Source organism: Stegostoma tigrinum, chromosome 1, assembly GCF_030684315.1.
Source record: "Stegostoma tigrinum isolate sSteTig4 chromosome 1, sSteTig4.hap1, whole genome shotgun sequence".
NCBI classification, from domain to species: domain Eukaryota; kingdom Metazoa; phylum Chordata; class Chondrichthyes; order Orectolobiformes; family Stegostomatidae; genus Stegostoma; species Stegostoma tigrinum.
In genome coordinates, this window is record NC_081354.1 from 75,335,707 (window position 1) to 75,360,058 (window position 24,352).

Below are 24,352 nucleotides of genomic sequence, written 5' to 3' on the forward strand. Positions count from 1 at the left end.
TAGGGATTGAGCTCACAGTTGTGGCCAGTTAGCAAAGTTGGCGAGAGTGTGATGCACAAAGACACCTGCGATGTGTTCTCGATTCGCGTACATGAAAGCCTGCCTTCTTGCATTCTCCAGTGCTCAAAATGGAATGTTGTCTCTCGAGCTAGTGTTTTTGGTAGAAGAATGCCTTGGTTCCTTGTGGAGTGTGATTAATTACCTAATTACATAGCACATACTTGACAAAAAAGGATCATCAGTTTGTATTCCTGTGTAACATAGAAAATAAATTTCTTTTATAATCCATGTGCTTGTATTGAAAGCACTGATTATATCTTTAGTATATTGATATTATTTAATGTTTTTCCAGAACCTACAGAATTATATTCAACTCGCCACAGTGATATGTACAACACAGCAAGCGAAAGCATGTCTCTTGTTTCTTCTGACCCAGATAATCAACCAGGTAACTTCAAAATGGAACAATTTATGGTGTTTCTTGATTATCATTGATACCCTTCAGCTTCCTTGACACAACGTCACTAAATGCTCACCATCCGATTCCTTTCCTGTCTCCAATGCTGCTGATATCATAAATAATTTACTTTACTTGGACGCTTTGCCCTCTGTTTTGAAACTTGTGTCATCGCAGTCCTATTTGAAGTGCACTCCCTCAATTGCTTAATGTGGACTACCCCACTTCCTCCAACCATTATTTCTACACCAAAGTTCTTGAAATGTCTTGTCAACTCCAAATTTCATGCTCATCTTTGCCACACTCCAATGTTTGTGTTTGAACATTTCCATTCCAGAAATCACACTTGTTAGTACAATCAAAGTTACCAAGTACATGCTCTGTGCCTCTGCCCATAGTGCATTATCCACCTGACAGTTCTGACATGGTGAATGACACCATCTTCATCCAACTAAATGGGAATTGCCCAACTTGGTTACACTCATTCGTATAAAATCAGAGGTAAATATTTCAAATAACAGCATCTATTCCTGTTTTTTGTATGTTCAGTCGAAATTCTCCTCGGATCGGACTTTGTCTTCCTGACCCGACTCATCCACATGCTTTGCATGGTGATAACATCAGTAACATGGGGTTAAATTTCCACGCGTATACTGAAGCCGCCCGGCTGTACTGCTGCAGTTCTTCAGTCGAGTGATTGCTTATATTTCTAGAATGACAGCCAATATCGTTCCCCATCACTGGTTACTGTTTCGGTATGAACCAGACTTTTTGCAACTCTGTCCCAATTTCTGCCACACATTCTTTTATCCCTTATCTTTTCCACCTTAAAGGTCTTCTGCTTCCACCTTCTGAAATTCACTGATCTATGCCGCAACTAAACCCATCTGCTGTAGACAATCAGTAGCATCATTATCTTTGTCTTCTCCAGGTTTGACTTTTGTTAACCTTATTCCTTCAGCTGATCCAAAATCTGTTGCCTATATGTAATTGTCTACTTTTGCTCTGATCCATCCTATCTAATTGCATTTTTTCCCCACAAGATCTCCAATTTAAAATCCCAGTTTTGCCTTTTAGTTTATTGCTCTTCCACATCTCAACAAGTGACTATCTTTAGATAAAGCATCTTTGAACTTGCTAGGATTCTGTAAGTCAAGAATCTACACAATTCAGATCTCAAGTTAGAACTGACAGAGGGAGGTGTTTCCATCATATGTTCCTGATTAGAATCCAAAGAGGGTTGCCGCTGAATCCCAGTTTGTGAAAGTATGGCTCTTGCATATACTGAAATGACATTATTGCCTTTGTAATTACATTTGTATAGGCTGAAAAAGGCAGTGCCTTGTGATCTGTAACTTTTATTTCTCCAATTCTGACTTCATTTTTTTCATGCCAGAATGTACTACATCTGTGCTTTCTGTTGCCTAAATTCTAATCTCTGGAATTATCACCCTGAGTCTCTTCTGCTATCTAACTCTCCTCTCCTAAGATATTCCTTCAAAATCGGTCTCCATCGCCAAGCTTCTGGTCAGGTCTCCTCCTGTCTCAGTGATAATGGGAACTGCAGATGCTGGAGAATCCAAGATAATGAAATGTGAGGCTAGATGAACACAGGCCCAGCAGTGTTGCACTTTACTTGATCATGCTATTTAAATGATAGACATTTTACTGAATTATTTGATTGCTAAATGTTCATGTATGAGAATTTGTGGTATCTAGATAATCAGTGCTAATTCTGTTTCTCCATGCTGACAGTCCAAAGAAATGATGATGTTCGAAGGTACAGTTCTCAAGCAGAAGATGAATTTGTGGCAGAGTCTTACATTCCAAATAAGAGATCCTCTAGGTACTGTTTACTTTTACAGTTATATTTTTAAAATTCATTAAAATTTATTGACACCATGGAATATTCTTTCTTACACATTCCAGTCACAAAATGTATACAGGACTCGTGTGCTCATTTGTATGATTATTCACTATTTTGCATTTTCTTCCGAGAGAGCTCCCGTTGTACGAGAAATGGAGGTTTTATCATTCATTCATTGGAAGGTTTCTTTTTCTGCCCACTGTGATTTACTTTCTCATTCCTCCAAGATTGCATTGGATGCGTGTCTTAAATGCAGTAATTCCCACATGTTAGCTTTTGTCTTAGCAGTTGTGAATGAGTACACAACACACATTTGGGAGGCCTAGTTTAATGCTTCAATTTAAGGCAACTGGAGTATTTAGTAGCATGGTATAAGTTAGTTGCTGGACTTATTCCAACTACAAATATGGTAATAAATAACAAAACATTATCCTATCTTCTGTCATCCAATTGTTTTTTTGTTAAGATTTCTGTTCCTAAAATTGCCATTTAAAATGGAAGATTGCTGTGTAGATTAGTTTCATCACTGTAGGTGTGGATTATCTGAATTTATAAACCTTTGAGTAAAATTTAGGAAAAACTCATCTTTGAAATGGGGGTAGAAATTTGAGAAAACGGTGCAGTTCAGCTCAAGGAAATGGTTTTGTGCATCTTTCCAGGGTACAGCCCTTGATCTGCCAGTCTTGGTGAGATTGATTTTTGGTAGTCTCTCCAAAATAGTTAATCATCTGAGGCAAGGGTGAAGCTCCTAGAGTTCGAACTGTTGTTTTATTTGTCCTGAAATCGCAGAGTTAATAATTATGGCACCTGATATACAAAAGGAGTAACACAGAATCACCTTGCTCATGCAGAGTTTGAGAACAGTTAAAACTTTCAATAAATCATCCTGATTCCTGGTTAATCAATATAGAAAGTCATTGCAAATTTTTAGTACAATAAGGCAAAATTTATGTGACCAGTTTATTGGAAAAAAATGCACTGTATGATGTTACAGAGAAAATGGCATATGATTTGTTTGAAAGAATACACTATTCTCGTAAAATGAATTTAGAAATGAGTGTTTAAAAATCATGAAACAGATATGTTGGTTACCACTTGAGAATGGCTATTTCATTAGGTCCAGGAAATGCTGATTGCAAATGTGCCCCATGAGAAACAATCATCTCTTAATCTGGCCATGTTTTGGAGCATTCCACTGAGAATCCTGACCATAGCTGAACAGTTGTAACTAAAAGGCAGAAAGGACAACATATTTTTTGTTTGTCCTTTTTGAATCTTCAAGTTAAAATTGGAAGATACATATGCAGTTTTTAACCCTGGTAGTCTTAGAAAACGAGCATAGAACATGAGTGATATATCATTTAAAGTTCTAAAGTTTCGTTAATTTAAAAAAAATCTGTGATGCAACGATGTGCGCTTTTAAGTATTATAATTTTTCCTGCATGTTTTCATGAATATGTATTTTAAGTACAAAGGATTTATTACTGCCACACCCACAATGATTATTATAGGTTGGTGTTTCCACAGAAAATGTAATAATGAAAACATTAAGCAAAATCTTACAGATGATCACGGAATACTACTTTATTTTTAAATGTTGCTTCCTTTTAAGTTTTCTAAATTTAATGCGTTGTGAAGCTTTTTCATTGTCATTACCGTTATCAGAGATGTATTTTAAACCATTTGCTTAAGTTGACTGGATATCTGTTTCCCCCTTTCCTCAGAACAATATAGAAGGACGTCACTGGGCTTGAAGCATTAACTCTGCTTTCTGTCCACACAAGCTGCCAGACCTGCGGAGTTTCTTCAGCAATTTCTGATTTTGTTATTAATGTTAGCAGTAGACTGACAAAACTGCACGTATTTGTAATTGTTTTGGAATTCTGTTCTGTTAAAAGCAATAAACTGAGTCATCAGAGTGTTGGAGAATCATGATTTTTATCTACGATAAGCCAGGACATCAGTGGTTGCCCTGATCAAAAGCAGAGGAAACAAATTAGTGAGTCATTTTGTGCTGTTGCTCATACATGACTTGCTTATAGGACAGCATTGCCAACTTTACCAGACAATTATCATTTGATCAACATGGGGACAAAATAAATCTCATGGCGAAGAGAAATAAATTTTTAATTTATAACTGGGGGGAAAAAACGAAGTGACTAGCTAAAGCATTAACAAAAATGCACTAATTTAGACCTTCTGTAATTCTGCAGCTTATATGAAATTTCAGCAGATGAGAATATTGTAAGCCAGGAGTTAATGCTGAAACGGCAGGACAAAGAACTAAAGCAGCTGCAAAACAGATTAAATCGAAAACAGTACCCATCAGGTCTTCTTCAAGCTGACATGGTCAAAGCATCCATGTTAGATGTAACCAGGGATCCTTTAAGGGATGTCGCAATGGAAACATCCATGACGCAGAGAAAGCTAAAGGTGAGAACATTGCTTAGTTTGAAGCACATGCTCCCTGTCTCCCTCGCGCTCTCTCTCTCTCTCTCTCTCTCTCTCTCTCTCTCTCGCTCTCTCTCTCTCCCCCCCCTCCCTCTCTCTCTCTCTATCTATCTATCTCTCTATCTATCTCTCTATCTCTCTCTCTATCTATCTCTCTCTCTATCTATCTCTCTCTCTATCTATCTCTCTCTCTATCTATCTCTCTCTATCTCTCTCTATCTATCTCTCTCGCGCACACACACACACACACACACACACACACACACACACACACACACACACACACACACACACACACACACAGGCCTGGAAGTGATGCTGGCTGGCCAGAATTTATTGCCCGTCACCCGCTGCCCTTGAGAAGGCAATGGTGAGCTGCATTCTTGGACCGCAGCAGTCCACATGTTATAAATAAACTCACATTGCCATTGGGGAAGTAGTTCTAGGATTTTGATCCAACGATACAGTAGCCAGGCAAAATATTTCCAAGTCAGGATAGTGAGTAGCTTGGAGGGAAACTTACAGGTGGTGATGTTCCCACATGTCTGCTACCCTTGTCCTTCTAGATGGTAGTGGGTTTTGAATGTGCTGTCCAACAACCTTTGGTGAATTTCTGGCATTAATGACTCTGGCATTAATATCTCTGAGGAGCAGTACAGTCAGTTTCCTTCTGTCAGATCTAACACACCAGCCATCAGCACCTATAGGCCTAACTCTCCTCCTCCCCACCCACTGAATTTAATTTCCCTTGTCCCTACACTGGCATCTCCCCATGACCTTCACAGTGCCCATACCTTACAGATTTACTGCTGCAGTTAGAGGCTTTGGGTTGAGTGAAACCACTCACTTTTCATTGCTCCTGACTTTTCCAGTCTCAGACTTTTACTCTAGTGAACCTATCAGTAGCAAATGAAGGAGAGAAATGGACTGTGCTTGAAGGAGCAGCTCACTCTAAATCCTTTAGTTGCACTTCCCTTTAGTTTGAACAAAGGTTTGTCAGGCCGGGTAGGACCTCTTGGCAGACTACATTGTTGCTCACCAGCTACCTGTTACACCATCCTGTTCTTGAGTAGTATTTAGTTTTACAAAATGGTGGAGTATTACATCACTTCAGACAGGAGTAGGACACATCATCCAGGACTGGAGTCATGGGAATCAATTTTTTAGTACCATTCAATTGCTTTTCTGATTTTTTTTTTCAAATTATGGCACGAGCCCTGTAGTTTCAAGTTTTATTGAATTCCTGGCCATAGTGGGATTTGAAATCACGTCTTGTGGGTTTTTGGTCCAGTGGCATATGGATGTTCCACCTGCAGAAGGCAGAGGTGACTTAATTCGTTTCAATACATTTTGTACAGCAAACTATTTGAAAGGAAGCAGATTCCTCTTAGAGGATTAGCCATGTATAGGCAAATGATAGGTAATTTAAATTGGGATGAACATGTTTAGTGACTGAATTTTGATCACATTATTATTAAATTTAATTTTTCAAAGCAGGTTTCAAATAATCATTCGTGCATCTTATGCTGTTCAGCTTGAGCACGACTCACAGAAATTGTTGGTAAAAGATTGAGTCTATTTTAAAGGCTACTTTGTTGTCATGCATTTCTGGTTTAAGATTTAGAATCTGCACATGATGAATTACTGAAAGAAGTTTCTAAAACTGTGGCCACATCAAAGAATTATCTGTGAAGAATGATTGTGTCGATGATCCATTATTTGCTCCCCTGCCATTCTTTCATGGTACAGAAATAATTGAGGCATTCTTTATTTTTACCTTCAGAACTTCTTTGGACCCGAGTTTGTTAAAATGATTAGTGAACCTTCTGTCACACTCGAGCTTCCTGCTTCAATTCTGGTAAGATTACTGGGAAACCTTTTATCCACCAATCGGATAAATTTGTTCAAAATTGAACTCATTTTTGAAAAAAAGATGTGGACACTAACCCATAGTCTTGCATGTGGGGTATTCAAGATCAGGCTCAGTATTCTTCAGCAAAGTAGACACTGGAGCATAGGTACAGTAGATCAGGCAGGACAGCTGGAAGATGATGCGCAGGGGCGGGAAAGTCAAGAGAGAAGACAGAAGGGAAAGAATAGGTGGAGTAAGTAGAAGAAGAGTGTTAAGAGGGTCTGAAACAGATAATTGAAGGTATTGGAAGAGCAAGGGATAGGAGTACACTCTTGTCTAAAAGTCCTCTCAGGTGAGCAGTACCTAATTCCACCATTGTGGAGGATCTGGGGGATTCAGTGCTGTGTCAATATTTCCAATGCTGAGCACTCACCTTAGGGCTTGGAATATATTGAACTGAAAGTGATGTGTTGATGTGTCAGTCAGGAAGCAGTAAGGATTGTACTGTCAACTGCTGCTGTTGCTTTTAATAGTTATGTATTCTTTTGGCTATCGTTACTCTTAACTTGAAAATGAGCTATCAGGTGGAAGTCATGTTTGAAAGAGAAGCAGATACTTGAAGAACTGAAGTAATTGGACATTTAAGACAATAAAATGTGAGACTGGATGAACACAGCAGGCCAAGCAGCATCTTAGGAGCACAAAAGCTGACGTTTCGGGCCTAGACCTTTCATCAGAAAAAGTTTGCTTTTTCCACATTACATATTGAAAGAATTGTCACACTAATACTGCTTGACCTGCTGTGTTCATCCAGCCCCACACTTTGTTATCTTGGATTCTCTAGCATCTGCAGTTCCCATTACCTCTGATTTAATTGTGTTAAGTTGGTTAATAGGTAAGCATAGCAAAGACAGTGGGGTTTCTCTGCTGTAGATCTAGCCATCTGCCTGACCACTGTGGAAATTGCCCAGATTTTTCTTGTCCACAAATTGCAAGAAAAATCCAGCTGAGCTCCTATAATCCTGCTAAAGGTTAGCAGTAAATGGATAGATGGAAGCCGATAAAATTGTTGCTAATAGGTAACGCCTATTCACCATTTATTCCTTGCAAATTTTTCGCCAAAAACCCCCACACACATGCTCAGTTTAGCTTCCAGTGACTCGGGTCATAAATCATATGATGATATATATCCGGGCACTCCAGAAATTTGCTTAAATATACTTTGAAGGAAAAAAAAGAAAACTTGCAGAAAATCTAGTTGTTGTGTTATGCATATGTTCATTTTGTAAGATTCTTTTGACTGTCCCTTTTATCCGTTCACACAAGCATATCAGTTGGGTGTGAGTATTGCCTTTTTAATGTCTGACTGACTTTATTTTATTAATTAGGATTTTTTTGAAAAATGTTAGAACATATTTGCTCGAATTTGGGTAAATGGACAGTGTATTAATAAGCACGTAATTCTTAATGAATTATTGCAGACTAAGAATGGAAAAGGGGAGGACATTCGTCGTAAAGTAAACATCATGTTGCTAAGTGGACAATGTTTGGAATTGACCTGTGACACCAAGTCAACATGCAAGGATGTATTTGATATGGTGGTTGCTCACATTGGCCTGGTGGAACATCATTTCTTTTCCTTGGCATATTTAAAAGGTCAGTGGATGACTATTGAACGTTGTGCTATGCCATTATTGTATTTGTGAGCTTGATATTCATAGCAAAGAGGTTTGAGTATTAGTGTGACAATTCTTTCAATACATAATGTTTTTTCAATACATGTTCTGCGTCAGCAAGATGTTAAGTTATGGGGGACAGACATTAAGTTTTTCTTCAGTACAAAATAAATTGTTGTATATAAAAGTAAGTAAGGTATTGTAGTACATATGGAACTGTTAAAGCACAGAAGACAATTTGTCCCATTGCGTCTGTTCTGTTTCCCCACACCTCTGCAACATTTTCTCTTCAGTTGATTATCCAGTTAAGACCATTCACACAGGTGATGAAATAGACCATTCAGCCCATCGAGCCTGCTCCATCATTCAGTGAGATCGTGGCTGATAATCCTCAACTCTACTTCCCTGCTTTTTTTCCCCATAACCCCTGATTCACTTATTGGTTAAAGATATGCCTTTCTCAGCCTTTAATATGATAAATGTCCCAACCCCTATAGTTCTCCATGGTAAAGTATTCCTCAAATTCAATACCTCTCTGATTCTCAGTTGTATTAACCACCTGATTTTATTTTATATGCATCCATTTGTGGCTTCACATTGCTATTGCTTTGTTATCTAGGGTGTTCTGATTTCTTTTTCCCCCAATCAATACCTTGATCGTACTTAAACCAACTCCGTTTTAAATACAGCCCATTATTCGTTTACAGTTTTGCATGCTAGCCCTGGTTCTACATGGGCTAAATCTGTTCTCATCCCATTGAAGGTTAGCCTTCCCACATTTTCTTAAAATATGAATTGTTCCTGTGTCACAGCTCAATTCCTAACAGTGTCCACTTAGCAACATGATGTTCCTTGTCCTTTTCCGAAGCTAATCTAGTTCTTGTTGTACTATCTTCTATATGTTCCTCTACGGACACTTGATTCACTCACCTTGTGTCATTCCCCAAATCAGAACCTGGAAAGCCTCCTTTCATGTTGAACTGGAGATTGTGATGTAGATAATCCGCCTGAGAACACTCATGCACTTCTATTCTTGTTGATTATGATACCAATCTGTATTCGGTTAATTAATGGCCCCCATGTTAATATTGTATGATCTTTGCACCTTTCTGTAGTTTCCTTGCAAATTTTTCCTCTATGTGTGGCTCAGTGGTTAGCACTGCTGCCTCACGGCACTAGGGACTTGGGTTTGATTCCTGTCTTGAGCGACTGTCTGCGTAGGCTTTACACGTTTTCCCCATGTCTGCATGGGTTAGCCATGGTAATTGCAGGGTTACAGGGATAGGGTAAGGGAGTGGGTCTAGGTGGAATGTTCTTCGGAGGATTGGCATGGACTTGACGGGCTGATTGGCCTGCTTCCACATTATAGGGATTCTGCGATGATGATGATTCTATGACAGTTTGTCTGTGGGCTACTGATTTTTGCTTATATTTTAAATAACAATTTTTAAGCCTGTGCTCAAAGTTAAGTTTATAGCTTTATCAGACAGCAGCATTTGTGTTCATAGATAAGAAGTGTAGCTTGCTGAAAGTACTGCCTCTGATAGTGTCTCTTTGTAGTGATGTATTAAATAAGCAAATATTTTGATTATAGAGTTTATAAAACACTTCTGTTCATATGCATTGTCCATTAATTTAATTCAATGGATTGAAACTCATAAATTAATGGAATTACTTCATAGTCGCATATTTATCGTATAATCATATGTAGATAGACTGCGGAAAATGAACAAAAAGGAAACCTCTTTTAGATCAAAATGGAACCCTATATATTAATGTTACAGAACTGATAGCTGTAATTCTGTATAATTTGTAATGGTGCCACCCAGGAATAAGTTAAACTCATGCTTAACTAAAATGCGCACAAGTAGTGTTTTTTATTGAAATTAGATGTGAAATTAAATGGCTTATTTCTCTTTGTAAAGTGGCTAATTGCAACTTCTTTAGGAACAATTCAAAGGTTTGTCTGAATAGTTTATTTGTTTAACTCGTCGTGCATTGGTTCCAGGCTTTTAAAGCCATTTGCTCTGTCCAGTACCTCACTTTTATATTGCCTACTTATGTAACTTTTTCTGTTTTGAAAAAAGTTTAGTAGCTTAGTGGGTGATGAAAACTGCTAGTATAGCTAATTCTTAAAAAAAAGACACAAGCTGTAGTAGAATTCTCTTTTTCCCGAGCAGCACATTTGCCTCAAGAGGAATCGTTTTCTGGTTGAATAAGCTATAACTCATGGATTAGACAGTGGGGGCTCACCTGTGTGGTGTCAATGAGGTTTTCTTTTTCAAATATGTGTTAATAACAAACAAGACTTATTGAAATCAACAATACTGTTTTCAAGGATATCAAAAGTTCGCAAAAGAAACCAAGTGCTGGTCCCTGTATGTCTCTCAATATACATCACAGACCTGGTTCTGACCAATATTAACCATTTTCTTTATACTTAATTCTTAACCAAGGTTCTCATCATTAGACTTTTCCTTCTCTTTATGATTAGGATGTAGTTTAATGTGTATATTGGATGTTTCTCCTGCTTTCCTTGAAGTGCGCAGGGAGGGGATGTGCTGCTGATACAGCGCTATGGAATATTTTACTTCACTCTGGGAAATCTCCCCATTTTTCAAGTAATTGGTTCATTCCTCATTTTAGGACTGTGATGCGTTATTACAGTACATCTCAAAAGACAAAACAACAAAAAATAGTTTCTTTAGTCTGTACTGTAGATAGAAATGTCTATGATCATTGTCTAAACATATTTGTTGTCTTGTAAAGTAAAATTAATTATATATGTTAGCGTTGTGGGAAATGGGCAAAGGACGATTTTTAACTTTTTTGAACCAGTCCAGCTATGATTCCAACCCTGCCACAATACTGAAGTAGTCTTAACCACAGTCATAAATTACATTCTCTTGGCTGTGGTGTGTTACCCCTCCTGAGTGTGTGTCTGCTCCTCCTCAAATGTTTTTCTTCCTTTGTCGAGATTCTCCTTGCTTCATTTCACTCCTACTTATTTAGTTGTAGTTAAAACATCTCCAACAGTAGCTTCTCTTTCCATGATACACCTTCCTCCAGTTTGTACTATAGAGCTGGTTGTGGTCCCTTCTGCATTGTGTTGGTAGGTTTTGGTGACATTATCTACCTGCATAAGGTCAGCTTCCAAATGTATGCTGACAAACTCACAAAAATCTTCCAGTTAAAAATTTGGAAAGACCCGAAGCCTTAACCTTTAATATTTGACTCACAGTCTCTGCTGCAACTACAACTTCCATTTTCTTCCCTGGTAATGCCTCAGGCTGATCAAAACTATTTCAAAACTTGTTGCGGTGCTAGTCCCATGTACTCTTCGTTGCAAAGATTGCCTGCTTGCTGCTTTGTAAGCCATCCACCCTTTATCTCTGCCTCAGTTCATTGCTGCTTTAGCCCTCGGCCATGCCTTTTCCATCTCCAGATTCAATTATTCTGGTATTCTCTAGGCCAGCTTCCCACCTGCCAACCTCCAGAAATTTCGACAGATCAAAATTTCTGCTGCCTGTAACTGATTTCCACAAATTCTCACTTAACTCGCTCCTGCCCTTGGTGATCAATGTTAGCCCCAAACTGCTATAATTCTGAGTTAAGATCTACTCTGCTTTAAATACTTTTGTGGCCTTATACTTCTACTGCAAGCTGCTTTAGCCTTCCAACTTTGTTCCTGTCTGGGCTTTCAGTTCCTTAAATTCTGGCTTCTATGTGTCACCAATGCATGTCTCCCCAGTCTCTCCTTTGCTGGCTATCGCCTCAGTCACCTAGTCTCCATCCTCTAGACTCCATTTGCAGCTCGTTGTATCCGGTGACATGCTTTATCCATGTTCAAATTCCCCTATAAGTGTAAAATGTTAATGTCAAAAACAGTTTCAGACATAGCAAATGTGCCAATAAAAAGTATGTGGAACTATTTCCTAAGCTAAGATGTTTTGTTTTATAGAGAATGAATTCTTTTTTGTTGCTCCTGACTGTAAGTTGTCCAAAGTGGCTCCAGAGGGATGGAAAGAGGCAAAGAAAAAAAACAGAATTACCGTAAATTTCATCCTATTTCTCAGAGTAAAATTTTTTGTCGAAGATGTTGGCTTAATCCAGTGAGTACTTCTCTTAGATGGTAAATCTTATCTGTGGGCAGAGCTATCCCGAGAGGGTTGTGGGGCCTGGAGAAAATCACACTCTATGCATTCCCTTCCTCTGGAGTATGTGAAACTGTGTGTACTTCCCAAAGGGCAAATCACACTGTACAGGCCCTTTTTTCCTGAGAACACTACACTACATGTTCACGAGGTGCTTGTCTCTCCATTTGCTGAGCCAGCTGCAGGCGCAAGAGAGATTCTTGTACTTCTGTTCACAGGCAACATTTCCTCGATAGGCAGTGCTTGTGGGGAACTCTCGGGTGATCTGGGCACATTCCAGGGCAAGTTTCAAGACACTGCAGTATTCAGGTAGTCACCCCAATTCACCCTACCCTAGGGATGATTCTGTCTGCAAGATAAAGACACTGCTATGATTAACTAAAGAATAATTCAAAATCTAAAGTTAGTAAGGAAAGTTGCTTCCGACGGCAAAAGGGTTAATAAGCAGAGGGCACAGATTTTAAGACAGTGGGTCTTATTTGAACTAAAATTGACATTGGGAAAGAAAATTATGCAGAATATGCAATGTACTCATGAAAACCTGATGGAACCAAATTCAAGAATGAATTGTGCGGGAGAATTGAATAAATACTTGACAGGGATAACGTTTGGAAGACTGGGAAAAGAATAAACAATTGGGAAAAGCTTATTCAAAGATCTCACACAGATGTATTGGTTCTCCTGGTCTCTTTTTTATTCTGTACGCTCCATAATTAATCAGTTGAATAAATTGACACATTTAGAATCACTTCTCATCTCCACCCCACCTCCCAAATTTAAATCTTGCATATGGAGTGAAACTATTAGTCCTTTGGGAAGAAAATATAAAATCTTGAATTTAGATGTTTTACACTGAAATGCTTAATATTGTATTGTTATTTGCGTTTACTGTTTTTGTACATTCTAAATGGATAGTTTTGCCTGATTTACTACCAATAGCTTAACTTCAATTCTCGTTTTATCTGTTATTGCAGTGATCTATGTTAACTTCAGGTTAAAAATAATTAGTTTTAAGATGAGAAAATTTCAAGAAACGTGACTCCCAAATCTGGAGACCACAGTTACAGCTTTTCCATTGTGTCCTTTGCAACTCCTGCTGTTCGGTGAAACATTTTGATATCGAGAGAACTATAAGTAATGCAACGTTCAGAAAAAATGAAGCCTGCAGGATTTATTTAGTGGCACTATAATATTCAGTCCGCAGTTATAAGAGCAATAAAATCCTCACTCACAGCACCTAACCCCTAAAGTAAAACTCGTTTGATATCTGTATAAGTTTTTAATTTGTTCTTTACTTGTGCTCGTCAAAATGTAATGCAGGAAATTTGCTTTCCACTTTTTGCACTTTCAGATTGGAAACAACTATGTAAAGAATAAGAAAAATTTTCCTAAATCTATCCCAGATATGGCATAGCACTGATGGTTTTTTTTTGATAAATCCAAAGGACCTTCCTCATGATGTTCCCATCAAAGCTTGTTAATATAGCGCTGACTTCTGAGCAGTTCTGTTTTGTGTAATCCCACCGTGATAGATTACAGCATTGCAGATAGGAACCTTACATTCTTCAGAAAGGGAAGACTTTCATTCCATATGTCTGGGTTGAAATTGGAGGATGGTTTCTAACCAATTGCACTACTCGATCACTATAATCATTGGGTCCCTTTGACTATATTTACGGCATACATTCTTACGCATAATTACATGGCATTTTATTTAAAATAATAGCAGCTTTGCGCACTGGTAGAAGTTGGAAAGAAGACTACCCAAATTAGTTTCATATAGGCCTTTTTTTATTTATCCAGGAAAGGGAACTTTCATACTATCTGTGATGGATTCCAAACTTGATTTATAGTGTACCTCAATTCTGCTGCCCTTAATTTTGGAACCAAAAAAATCACAGAACTAATATTTTATGATAATTTTTATTGTTTGTTATCGCAAGAAAATGTAAGACTTATTCACATTTTTCCTAATTTGTTTTTTGAAGACACACACTGACCAGGCATCAATACTATTTGCAGTTGAGAAGGGATATATTGGAAGAGAGGTTGCACTGCAGTGATGAAACGGCCATGCTACTTGCTTCGTTAGCCCTTCAGGCTGAATTCGGAGACTACCAACCAGAGGTCTGCATCAATCTACTGTTCATAGGAGTGTCCTGAATAAGCTGCAACTACACCCAGAACCAGAATGTTTTGCTTTTGCTTCAAAATGCATTGTCTCCCAACTTGTGGCTTTTAAAACTTTACAAGTGCAATTTTAATGAAGGATGCAGGGTAGGAAACTGACTGGATCAGATGGAATGCTGGATTTTTAGCTTGGTTGTGATCTGTGTGTTTGAATTGAGAGCAAAACCAGCATTTCAGCTGATGCCACCAGGTGAGTATGTGAAAATTGCCCTCTACACATCTTCGTTATATTGAAAATTCAAAAGACCAAACATGGTAATGGCTTGTATTTTGTAATCAGCGTTGTAGGAGCAGAGCTCACTGTTCATTTCTAATAGCTGCCTGCAAAGTTTTAGCAGTAATCTAGAGTTCAAATTCTTCCAGCATTTTGAATTTTAGTGTTTAAACCTGAGACTTCCTGTAGGGACTCTGTGTCATCTGTCAACATCCAAACAGTAACCAGGGCAGCAACTAATTAATCAGAAGAATCCTCACAGGTGGTAAAACAGGAAGTGAAATCAGCAAGTTATCAAAATAACGAGTTGACATAATTGAGGTTTAAGGGAGTTTGTTAATTTGAAACAAAGTTTCCGAAACCTTTTCTCGGGATTATCTCATTTTAACGCCTTTATGTGAGGTATGAGAGTTGTTTGGGGCTCCAAAATAAAACAGGAGGGGAGTAAACTTCAATACTTAATTAGTAACACTCACACATTAAACTTTCACCATAAAGCCTATGTGTTTGCACAATCCCATGAAAATGGCAGGAGAAGCTCTGCTTGTGAATTTGCCTGTGGTGTGAGCTGAAAGTTCCTGCTAGTTATCACAATGAGACTCCGCCTCCGTAGTTACAGATTAGAGAAGCCACAGAGGCTGCTCCCTGCCAATTTCACCTCAAAATTCCATCCCCCCCCCCCCGGTTGATTGATTAACCTGTATGTCATGCATGGGGATAGTAGAAACCTCACTCCACTGGTCTTCCAGTAAATTGTCAACCAGGAATGAAAGCTGGGTGTGCACACATAAAACATTTGAGACTGACAATGTGAAGTTCATTCACTCTCCATTCCAGCTAGCAAATTGAAAACCAGGATAAAGAAAATCTGAAGCACGTATCAAAGGCCTTGGAGTTAGACCCAGGAACAGAATCTCTGAATCTCATCGTGCTAGGATTTGAACTAAAAAAAAGTCACTCGTTGTAAATATAACAATTGTGCAAAGAAGGCAGGTATCTGAGAGTTCCTGGTCTGAATCAAGCATCAGCTAAAACATTTGTTAATTATGGAAGTTAGGAGAGGCACTTGTGCAAAAGGAACAGAGATTTTATGATCTATAAATATATTTCTTTCATTCAGGGCTTGTACCCTAGAAAATTTACCAAAATTTCCTTCAGTTGTGCAACAAAACACATCCATGTGTTCCTTCCAGAAATAAACTGTACTAAATCAATACTGTGCTCTAGCAGAAAAATATTTAATGTGTTTTACTTCCGTTTATAGTTTCATGGGATGAGTTATTACAGAATTGAACATTATTTACCAATTGGAGTGATGGAGTCTTTGGATGAATCTTATGTGAGGGAGGAGCTGCCCAAACTGCACAGCACATACTGTGGAGCAACGGAAATGGAATTTGAACTTGAATTTCTAAAGGTAATCCATCTTAATGGCAGTCGGGGAACAGTAATACCATTTTCTTGATTGTTGTTGGAAAAAACAATTTTTCCCCTAAAATCTAGCAGTCAATTCAGCTAGTGGGTGGAGCAAATAATATTTTACATTTTTTATGTACAATTGTGCTGATGGTAGCAATAAAAATAAACAACATTAGTGGGTCATTCCATATGTGTTTTACCAGTTGAATAAAATCAAACTGTTAATTCAGTTGTAATTTCTTTCTTAAGGTTATTCAGTAAACAATGTGCATTCATTTGAGAATTCAAAGAATTCAACAGTGAACTCTAGAAGCTAGGAATGTTACTTGTTTTCCTCCTCCAGCTCAGTATCATCAGCCAATTTACTTGTACTGTTTCTTTACATTGAAGGAGAAGTATTCATTGAGTGTCAGTAACTGATTGTCTTATCACCATGCACATCAAACTAAACCCTGCAGTATCTGGAGCGCTCCCGAGCGTGCATTAATTCGAAGATGCAGTGATGCTTTTCACTCTGCGTCTTGCAAATAGGGGAAAGCCAAACACTTGCATGTATGCAGCTCATTGGCTTGTAATTTCTTGAGGCTTTTGTATAATGCAAAAGATGAATTTTGGATTCCTTTATAACTTTGGATAAATTTATGGAATAGTACAGTTGGTTACCTGTCCTTTGTATACGCACAACAAGAAATGATTGATAATGACGGTTTCCCTCTTGGCATATTAGTGATCATAATACAATTAAATTCCAGGTTTGAAAATGATATATTCCTATCACAAGCTTATACATAACCATTTGCAAAAGTATTGGGAGTGAGCTGACAATAGATTGCTTTGGTATATAGATTAAAAGACGTGGGCATAAATAAACAGTGGGAAACATTTAAGTTGGCAATTCCACTAAAATTATAAAGTAATCATTAATTCAGTCAGTACATTTAAGATAGTACTAGACAGAATAAGAGATTTGTAATGTTGCAAGGCATGGTTGCAATCTAAGGTTTGTGAGTGTTTTAGAAACCAGTGAAGAGCTACCAAATAGTTATTAGAGGATGAAAATAGAATATGACAGCAAACTAGCCAGGAGTTTAAAAGCAGATTGTAAGAACTTTTACAACTGTATTTAATAAAAAGAAGGAAGTAGCTGCAAAGGTGTTCAGTCCCCTGCCTATGAATTTCCAAAACTACCTAGATTCTAGATTGGACCCAGCTCATTGGAAATTAGCAAATGTTTAGGATAAAATTGGCAGAAAAGAAAAAAAAAGCACCTTACAGGCAAGTTAGGCTAAAAAGAATCATCATGAAAGTGCTAGGATCTATTTATAAGTAAGTTTTAACAATGTGCATTGAAAATCATAGGACATAGAGCAAAAAATGCAGCAGAGCACAGGAACAGGTTGTTTAACCCCCAAGCCTGTGCAGTCATGTGACACCTTTCTAAACTAAAAACCTGTTGTCGCTACACAGCTAATATCTCTCTCTTCCCTGCCTATTCATGTGTCTGTCAAGGTGCTTCTTAAACAGTGCTATCGTATCTGCTTCTATCACCTCCTCTGACAGCATGTTCTGGCCACCTGCCACCTTTGTGTAAAAAAAGAAACTTGTCTCTCACATCTTTAAACTTTCTCCCTTTTCACCTTAAAAGCTATGTCCACCAGTAATTGACATTTCTACCCTGGGACGAAGACCGTGTCTGTCAATTCTATCTGTGCCTCTCATAATATTCTAAACTTCTATCAGGCTGCCCCTCAACCTCTGATGTTCAAGTGAAAACAAACCAAGTTTATCCAATCTCTCTTCATTGCTAATACTTTCCAAACCTGGAAACATCTGGGTAAACCCTTTCTGCAAAGGCTCCATATCCTTCTGATGGTGTATAAAAGTGTATACGATATTCCAAATGTGGCCAGATAGAAGTTCTGTGCATCTGCAATATGCCTTGCCAATTTTTATACTCAGTTGCCTGACCAATGAAGGTAAAGATGCCATGCACTTTCTTCACCACCTTCTCCACTCATGTTGCTGTTTTCAGGGTACTGTTGACCTGTACCCCTAGATCCCTCTATTTGTTAATGCCTTGAAGGGTTTTGTTATTTACTGTATACTTCCTTATTGCATTAGACTTTCCAAAATACATCACCTCGCATTTGCCCGAATTAAATTCCATCTGCCATTCTTCTCCCAAGTCTCTAGCATAGCTGTATCCTGCTTGCGGCTCTCCCATTCTTTGTTCATTCGCAAGCCTACTAAACAGACCACCTGCATTCTCCTTCAAATAATTAAATACATGTATACTGCAAACAACAGAGGTCCTAGCGCTGATCACTTGTGGAACACCACTGACCACAGGGCTTCAGTCAGATAAACACCATTCCACCACTACTTTCTTTCTAAGTCAGTTTTGTATCCTCTTACCAGCTCGCTGAATCCCATGTGACTTTCTTGATTAGTCTGTTATGCGGGACCTTGTCAAAGACCTTGCTAAAGTCCACGTATGCAACGTCTACCACCGTGCCTTCATCAATCATTGACAATCAAAATAGTCATTTTCTGTAAAAACTCAATCAAGTTCGTGAGACATAACCTCCCCCATACAAAGCTATGCTGCCTGTTACTTGTAATTCCATATTTTTTCAAACATGAGTAAATCCTGTCTTTAAGAATCTTCTCCAATAATTTCCCCATCACTGATTATAAGGCTTACTGACCAGTAGTTTCCTGGATTATCCCTGTTGCCCCCCTCAAACAAAGAAACATCATTGGCTATTCTCCTATCCTCTAGGACCTCTCCTGTGACTAAAGAGGATACAAAGATTTTGTGCAGGGCCCCAGCAAATTCTTCCCTTGCCTCTCTGTACTCTGGAATAGATCTCATCAGTTCCTGGGGACTTGTCTACCTAATGCTTTTTCAGACCTCCTAGTATCACTTTTTTTATATTGACATAGTATAGTCAGACAAAGTCAATGTGATATTACAAAAGGAAAATAATGTTTGATAAGTTTAAAAGGTTGTTGAGGATATATTTAGTAAGGTAGGTAAAGGGAAGCCAGTTGGTGTAGTATACCTTGATTTCCGAAAAGCTTTCAATGAGGTGTCGTACAAAATGTTGTCAGGCAGGATAAGGGCTCCTGGAGCTGGAGGTCATTTATTAGTGTCAGTTGAGGGTTGATTAATGAGTAGGAAGCTAAGCATAGTGGTGACTAGTGGAGTGCTCCAAGAGTCAGTGCTAGGGCTTTAGCTATTTACAAACTATGCTGATGACTTAGAAACCCAGTGTAATGTATCCAAGAATTCTAATGACATTAAATGTGGTGGGAACATAAGCTTGTAAGCGGAAGACAAAAATGTTGTAAAGGCATCTAGAGAAGTTGAGTGGGCAACAAGACGGAGTGTAATGTGGGCAATTATGGGTACTTCACTTTGGCTGTAGGAACTGCAAAGCAGATTATCTTTAAAAGTCATGGTGCATGCAAATCTTATAAGTAATTAGGTAAAAAGGATGCAGGTTCCCAAAGGATTTCTCTTGTGTTCCACTGTTCAGTTCTCCTATATTTTGCAACGGTAATGTTGATTGTCTTTTTAGAGCTTCAATCAGAGCAGTGAAACAAACATGCACGTACAAAACAAGTTCATGTTAGCTAGTATGTACCCTAACAGTTGTCTCTGAGTGTGTTAGTGACCATTCTGACAGCCGTCTGTACAAGACTGAACATTGAGTGAAGATGACCATTGTTGACCAGAGATACTTCAGTAAAGGTTTAAGGTTGTGCTTTGGCACTGATGACTTAGATGAATGAGTTTTCATCAGCATTCTGTATTTGTTACTTACTCTCAAAATGGCAAGATATCTTTTTTTGCATTGTGTATATATTTATCTTTTTTTTCATTTAATTTGGCTTTCAGATATGCCAAAAACTGCCTGAGTATGGGGTGCTGTTCTATCGGGTTCTTCCAGAAAAGAAATCGTTAACCGGAATCAATCTGGGTATTTGTTCCAAAGGTGTAATTGTTTATGAGATTCAGAATGGGCTCAGAACAGTAGTCCTTCGGTTTCCATGGAGAGATACCAAAAAAATTGCATTCACTGTAAGTACCTTTCAGCTGTAGCGCAATATTATTTAATGTTTTTAGTGCTTTAGACATTTAAATCTGGCTTTGTAGTATTTGTTTTGTAAATTAAGCTTCAAATATATAGTCAGTTTTTCTTCTAAAGATTGAAAACTCTTAGACAGGGATCTATACATGTAAATGAAAAATATTTTAAGTCCTATCATGTGCATGCTTTTTAAGTTGCGGGAAGAAGTAGTTTTTTGATTAAAATGTTTTAAAAAAAGTGAAAATAATCAGGCGATAATTAAATGGTGCAGCACTTTAACTCAAGCACTGGGGTTGTCATTTATGAATAGACTGCCTCTTAGATTCTCCACTTAGTTTCTCTGTGTTACGTCATTCTATTTGCAAGACATCAAAATCCGTCAGCAGCTTTATAAATTTGCTTCCTTCCTGCGCTTTCTTTAAGTAAGAGTGATCCTTGACTTATCTGTTATTTTCCTTATTTACCATGATCACAATTACTTATACTAATGTGTCCCAACTATCTGACAGCAAATGAGAATTTTTTTTTTCAAGTTAGCCTGTAATTATTTGGAAGCAAGCGTTTCAAAGCATTTTTGTCTTCTTTGGGTGGGAAAACTGAATTGGGGAAGGAACAAGTGTAAAATTATCTGATTTAAATTACATATTTAGTTTAAACATATAAATGATCAAGACTGTGTAAACTTGATAAGAAACCTGCTGGCATTTCATAATTGGTAAATATTATAAGCTTTAAACATTTCTGCATAAAGCGGTTTTGCATTGAACTAAAGTTAGATTTACCTTGTACTGTTATCAGTTTCTGCTCGATCCAGTGCATCATTTATGTTTATTCCAAGCTCTATATTGTATCTTGTTTGATACAGAGAAAGAAGATTACATTACAGAACACTTCAGATGGAATAAAACATCAGTTTCAGACAGACAGCAGCAAGACCTGTCAGTATCTCCTGCACCTGGCTTCATCCCAGCACAAATTCCAACTGCAGATGAGAGCACGAAAGAACAATCAGGATTTGCAGGAAATTGGTATGGCAATACCTTTTGATTTCTGTATATTTTGTAGACCCTTGTTCCATGGTAAGAAGTACATTTCTTAATGCTAGCAATCAAATGGATGAGGCGAGGGTGGAATGTTAAAATGGAGATGGAAATTATTTCCTTATAATTATCTTGCTATCTATCCATTCTGTTATAACTTAGATCGTACTTGGTACGATTTACAATCCTGATTCCTGTTCAATAACTTATACAGGCCCAATCTACTCAACCTCTCTATTCAGGACAATCCCTCCATATGTGATATTAACCTAATAAACTTTCTCTGGACTGCCTCCATTGCCAGCATATCTTTCCTTCGATAAGTGGCCCAAAACTGTTTACAGTATTCCAGTTATGGTCTGACTAGTGCTTTGTGTAGTTTTAGCCAAACCTCCCTACTTTTATTGTCTATACCCTTTGAAATAAAGGCCATCATTCCATTTGCCTTTCCTGTTACCTGCTGAACTTGGATGCTAGCCTTTTGTGATTCAAGGATAAAGACTCCCAAATCCCTCTTCTGTACCTTTCTACAATTATTCACCATTTAAATAATATTCAGCTCCTTTACTTTTCCTGGCTAATTGCCTACCTCACATTTCTCCACGTTATATTCCATCTGCCACGTTTTTGCCCACTCACTTAACCTGTTTAAATCCCTCTGCAGACTGTGTTACCTTCACTATTTGCCTTCCCACATCTGTTTGTGTAATCCACAAACTTGGTGTATGTACATTTTGAATAATGGTGAACTCGGCACTGATTCCTGCAACACATCAACACCTAAAAAGCCCCTTTACTCTAACCATGCTAATATACGACCTTCAACACCATGGGCTCTTGTCTTGTTAAATAGTGCGTGTGGTACTTTCTAAAGTGTCTTCTGAAAACCCAAATATATTACATAAATTGCTTCCCCATTATGCATTCTGTTGATATACCCTCAAAGAATTTTAGTGAATTTGTCAGGCATGATTTCCTCTTCATGAAGCCATCCTGACTGTTTGTTTACATATGTTTCTAAATGCTGTCCTGTTACTGTAACATTCACCCAGCTACAGATCTTAACGTAACGGTTCTATGGTTTCCTATTTCTTTTGTCTTTCCGTTGTTATTATAAAAGTGTTTGATTAGCAGTTTTCCAATCAATGAGACTTCTCCAGAATCTAAGGATTCCTGGAAGATTACTACCAGTGCATCAATTATCTCTGTATCTACTTTATTTAATACACTGGGAGGGCATCCCATCAGGTTCAGGGGACCTATTGGTCTTTAGTTGCATTAGTTTTCCAAGCACCTTTTCTCTAGTTCTGAGGAAGGGTCACTGGACCCAAAGCATTACCTCTGATTTCTCTCCACGGATGCTGCCAGATCTGCTGAGCTTTTCCGGCAATTCCTGTTTTTGTATCTGATTTACAGCAACTGCAGTTCTTTTGGTTTTTATTTACTAAACCTGCCTCATTATTAATCACCTAATACAAAAATAGTCTGATCCCTTGTTGGTCCCACAACATATTGATCTGAGAAACTGACCTGTTTGCACTCTTGATTTCTTCCTCATGCCTTCTCTGCCAATCTGACTATCTCAATCTACATGAATGATTAAACCGTCCATGATTAATTATGCATTTGTTACACACCTTCATTGCTCCTGATTTAATCTCTTCTGTATTTTCGAATTCAAGGTAATTTCTTGTTATTGTGCCTATTTTATCCAGTACTAATAATGCTACCCCACCACCCTCTCCATCTTGCCTGTCCTTTCAGAAAGTCTCATACTCACGAATATTTAGTCCACAGCTTTGACCTTCTTGTATTGAATGATTCGTTTCTCAAAATTTCCCCATCCTCAGGCTTAAGCTGAGTGACCTATAGTTATTGGGGTTAATCTTACAGTCCTTCATGAACAAGCATGTAATGTTTTTCAATTTTCCAGTCCTCTGGGACTTCTCAGGTTCCAAGGAAGACTGAGAAAATATGGGTAGTGCCTCTGCAATTTCTATACCTGGAAACTTTAGTTAAAAAGTGTATAGATTGTTGATAAAGCTGCTAATAATATTCATCGTGGTATCAAATTACAAAACTCATTGAGAAAAGAATTTGACTTCATCTGCTTTAGTGTAATATTGCAATATGTGACACAGCTTCAACATACCAGTGAGACTAGATGTATGTTTATGACTGCAATTCTCCTTATGTCAAGTCTGAACTAAAAACCTAAATCCTTCTCATAGGGGGAAAAAAAACATTCGAAATATCGCCTTTGATTTTTCCAATTCACTTGTTTCACTGACTGTAATGCAGAGTTGCATTTTGAGAGAAAGAGGAGCTTAGGAAGGCAGTAATAACACTGTGCTTACTGAATTCTTTTTCTTTCCCCACCCACACCTCTTTAGAAAGTTTATCTGTCAGCAACCTGAACTACAATGGAGATTCTGCAGGTTTATTCTCCATGGGCAGGGTGAATAGTAGTATTAGTCTTGCTGCCAGTGCACACAGCAGATTAACTGATCAATCTCAGTTAATGCGTTCTGAACTCCTAAAACGCATGTCCAGGTCAGAAGCAGCATTGAACCAGCCCTTGTACGACATCTCGAAAGACAAGATATATTGTACTTTGTGGGACCAACGCCCTCCAATCCTCAGCAAATCTTCCTATGATCTTAGACAAGTTTCTGAGTCAAAACGAAGAAGTGCACCCAACTTTAGCTACCATTTGTTTCGTTCTTCAAACCTGCTGGAAGGGGACACTGAGCGCAAAGTAAAACACCCATGCCATCGATCAGACACTGAGTCCATGGTGGGAGGTGAGCGACGAATCAAAAACAGGTATGTTCTTCTACCTCTTGTGAGTTATCTTTATGTATATATGGAATGTGTTTAACTATGATATTGGTTTGTGATATGGGAAACAAATGGTCAAGGCCACTTTCCCAAA

At 38.1% G+C, this 24,352-nt stretch overlaps 1 protein-coding gene across 9 annotated transcripts in view; it reads left to right on the top strand.

Moving 5' to 3' along the window:
- ptpn13 (protein tyrosine phosphatase non-receptor type 13) overlaps window positions 1–24,352 on the top strand; it is a 224,979-nt gene that overhangs the window by 93,518 nt on the left and 107,109 nt on the right. For all 9 annotated transcript variants that reach the window (XM_048534137.2, XM_048534197.2, XM_048534154.2 and 6 more), the window contains exons 8-18: window positions 353–448; window positions 2,213–2,303; window positions 4,538–4,757; window positions 6,559–6,633; window positions 8,109–8,283; window positions 12,265–12,415; window positions 14,446–14,584; window positions 16,126–16,278; window positions 20,185–20,367; window positions 21,243–21,405; window positions 23,811–24,243. In XM_048534137.2, coding sequence (XP_048390094.1) covers window positions 353–448; window positions 2,213–2,303; window positions 4,538–4,757; window positions 6,559–6,633; window positions 8,109–8,283; window positions 12,265–12,415; window positions 14,446–14,584; window positions 16,126–16,278; window positions 20,185–20,367; window positions 21,243–21,405; window positions 23,811–24,243 — 1,879 coding nt within the window. The remainder of the gene's footprint in view (window positions 1–352; window positions 449–2,212; window positions 2,304–4,537; window positions 4,758–6,558; window positions 6,634–8,108; window positions 8,284–12,264; window positions 12,416–14,445; window positions 14,585–16,125; window positions 16,279–20,184; window positions 20,368–21,242; window positions 21,406–23,810; window positions 24,244–24,352) is intronic.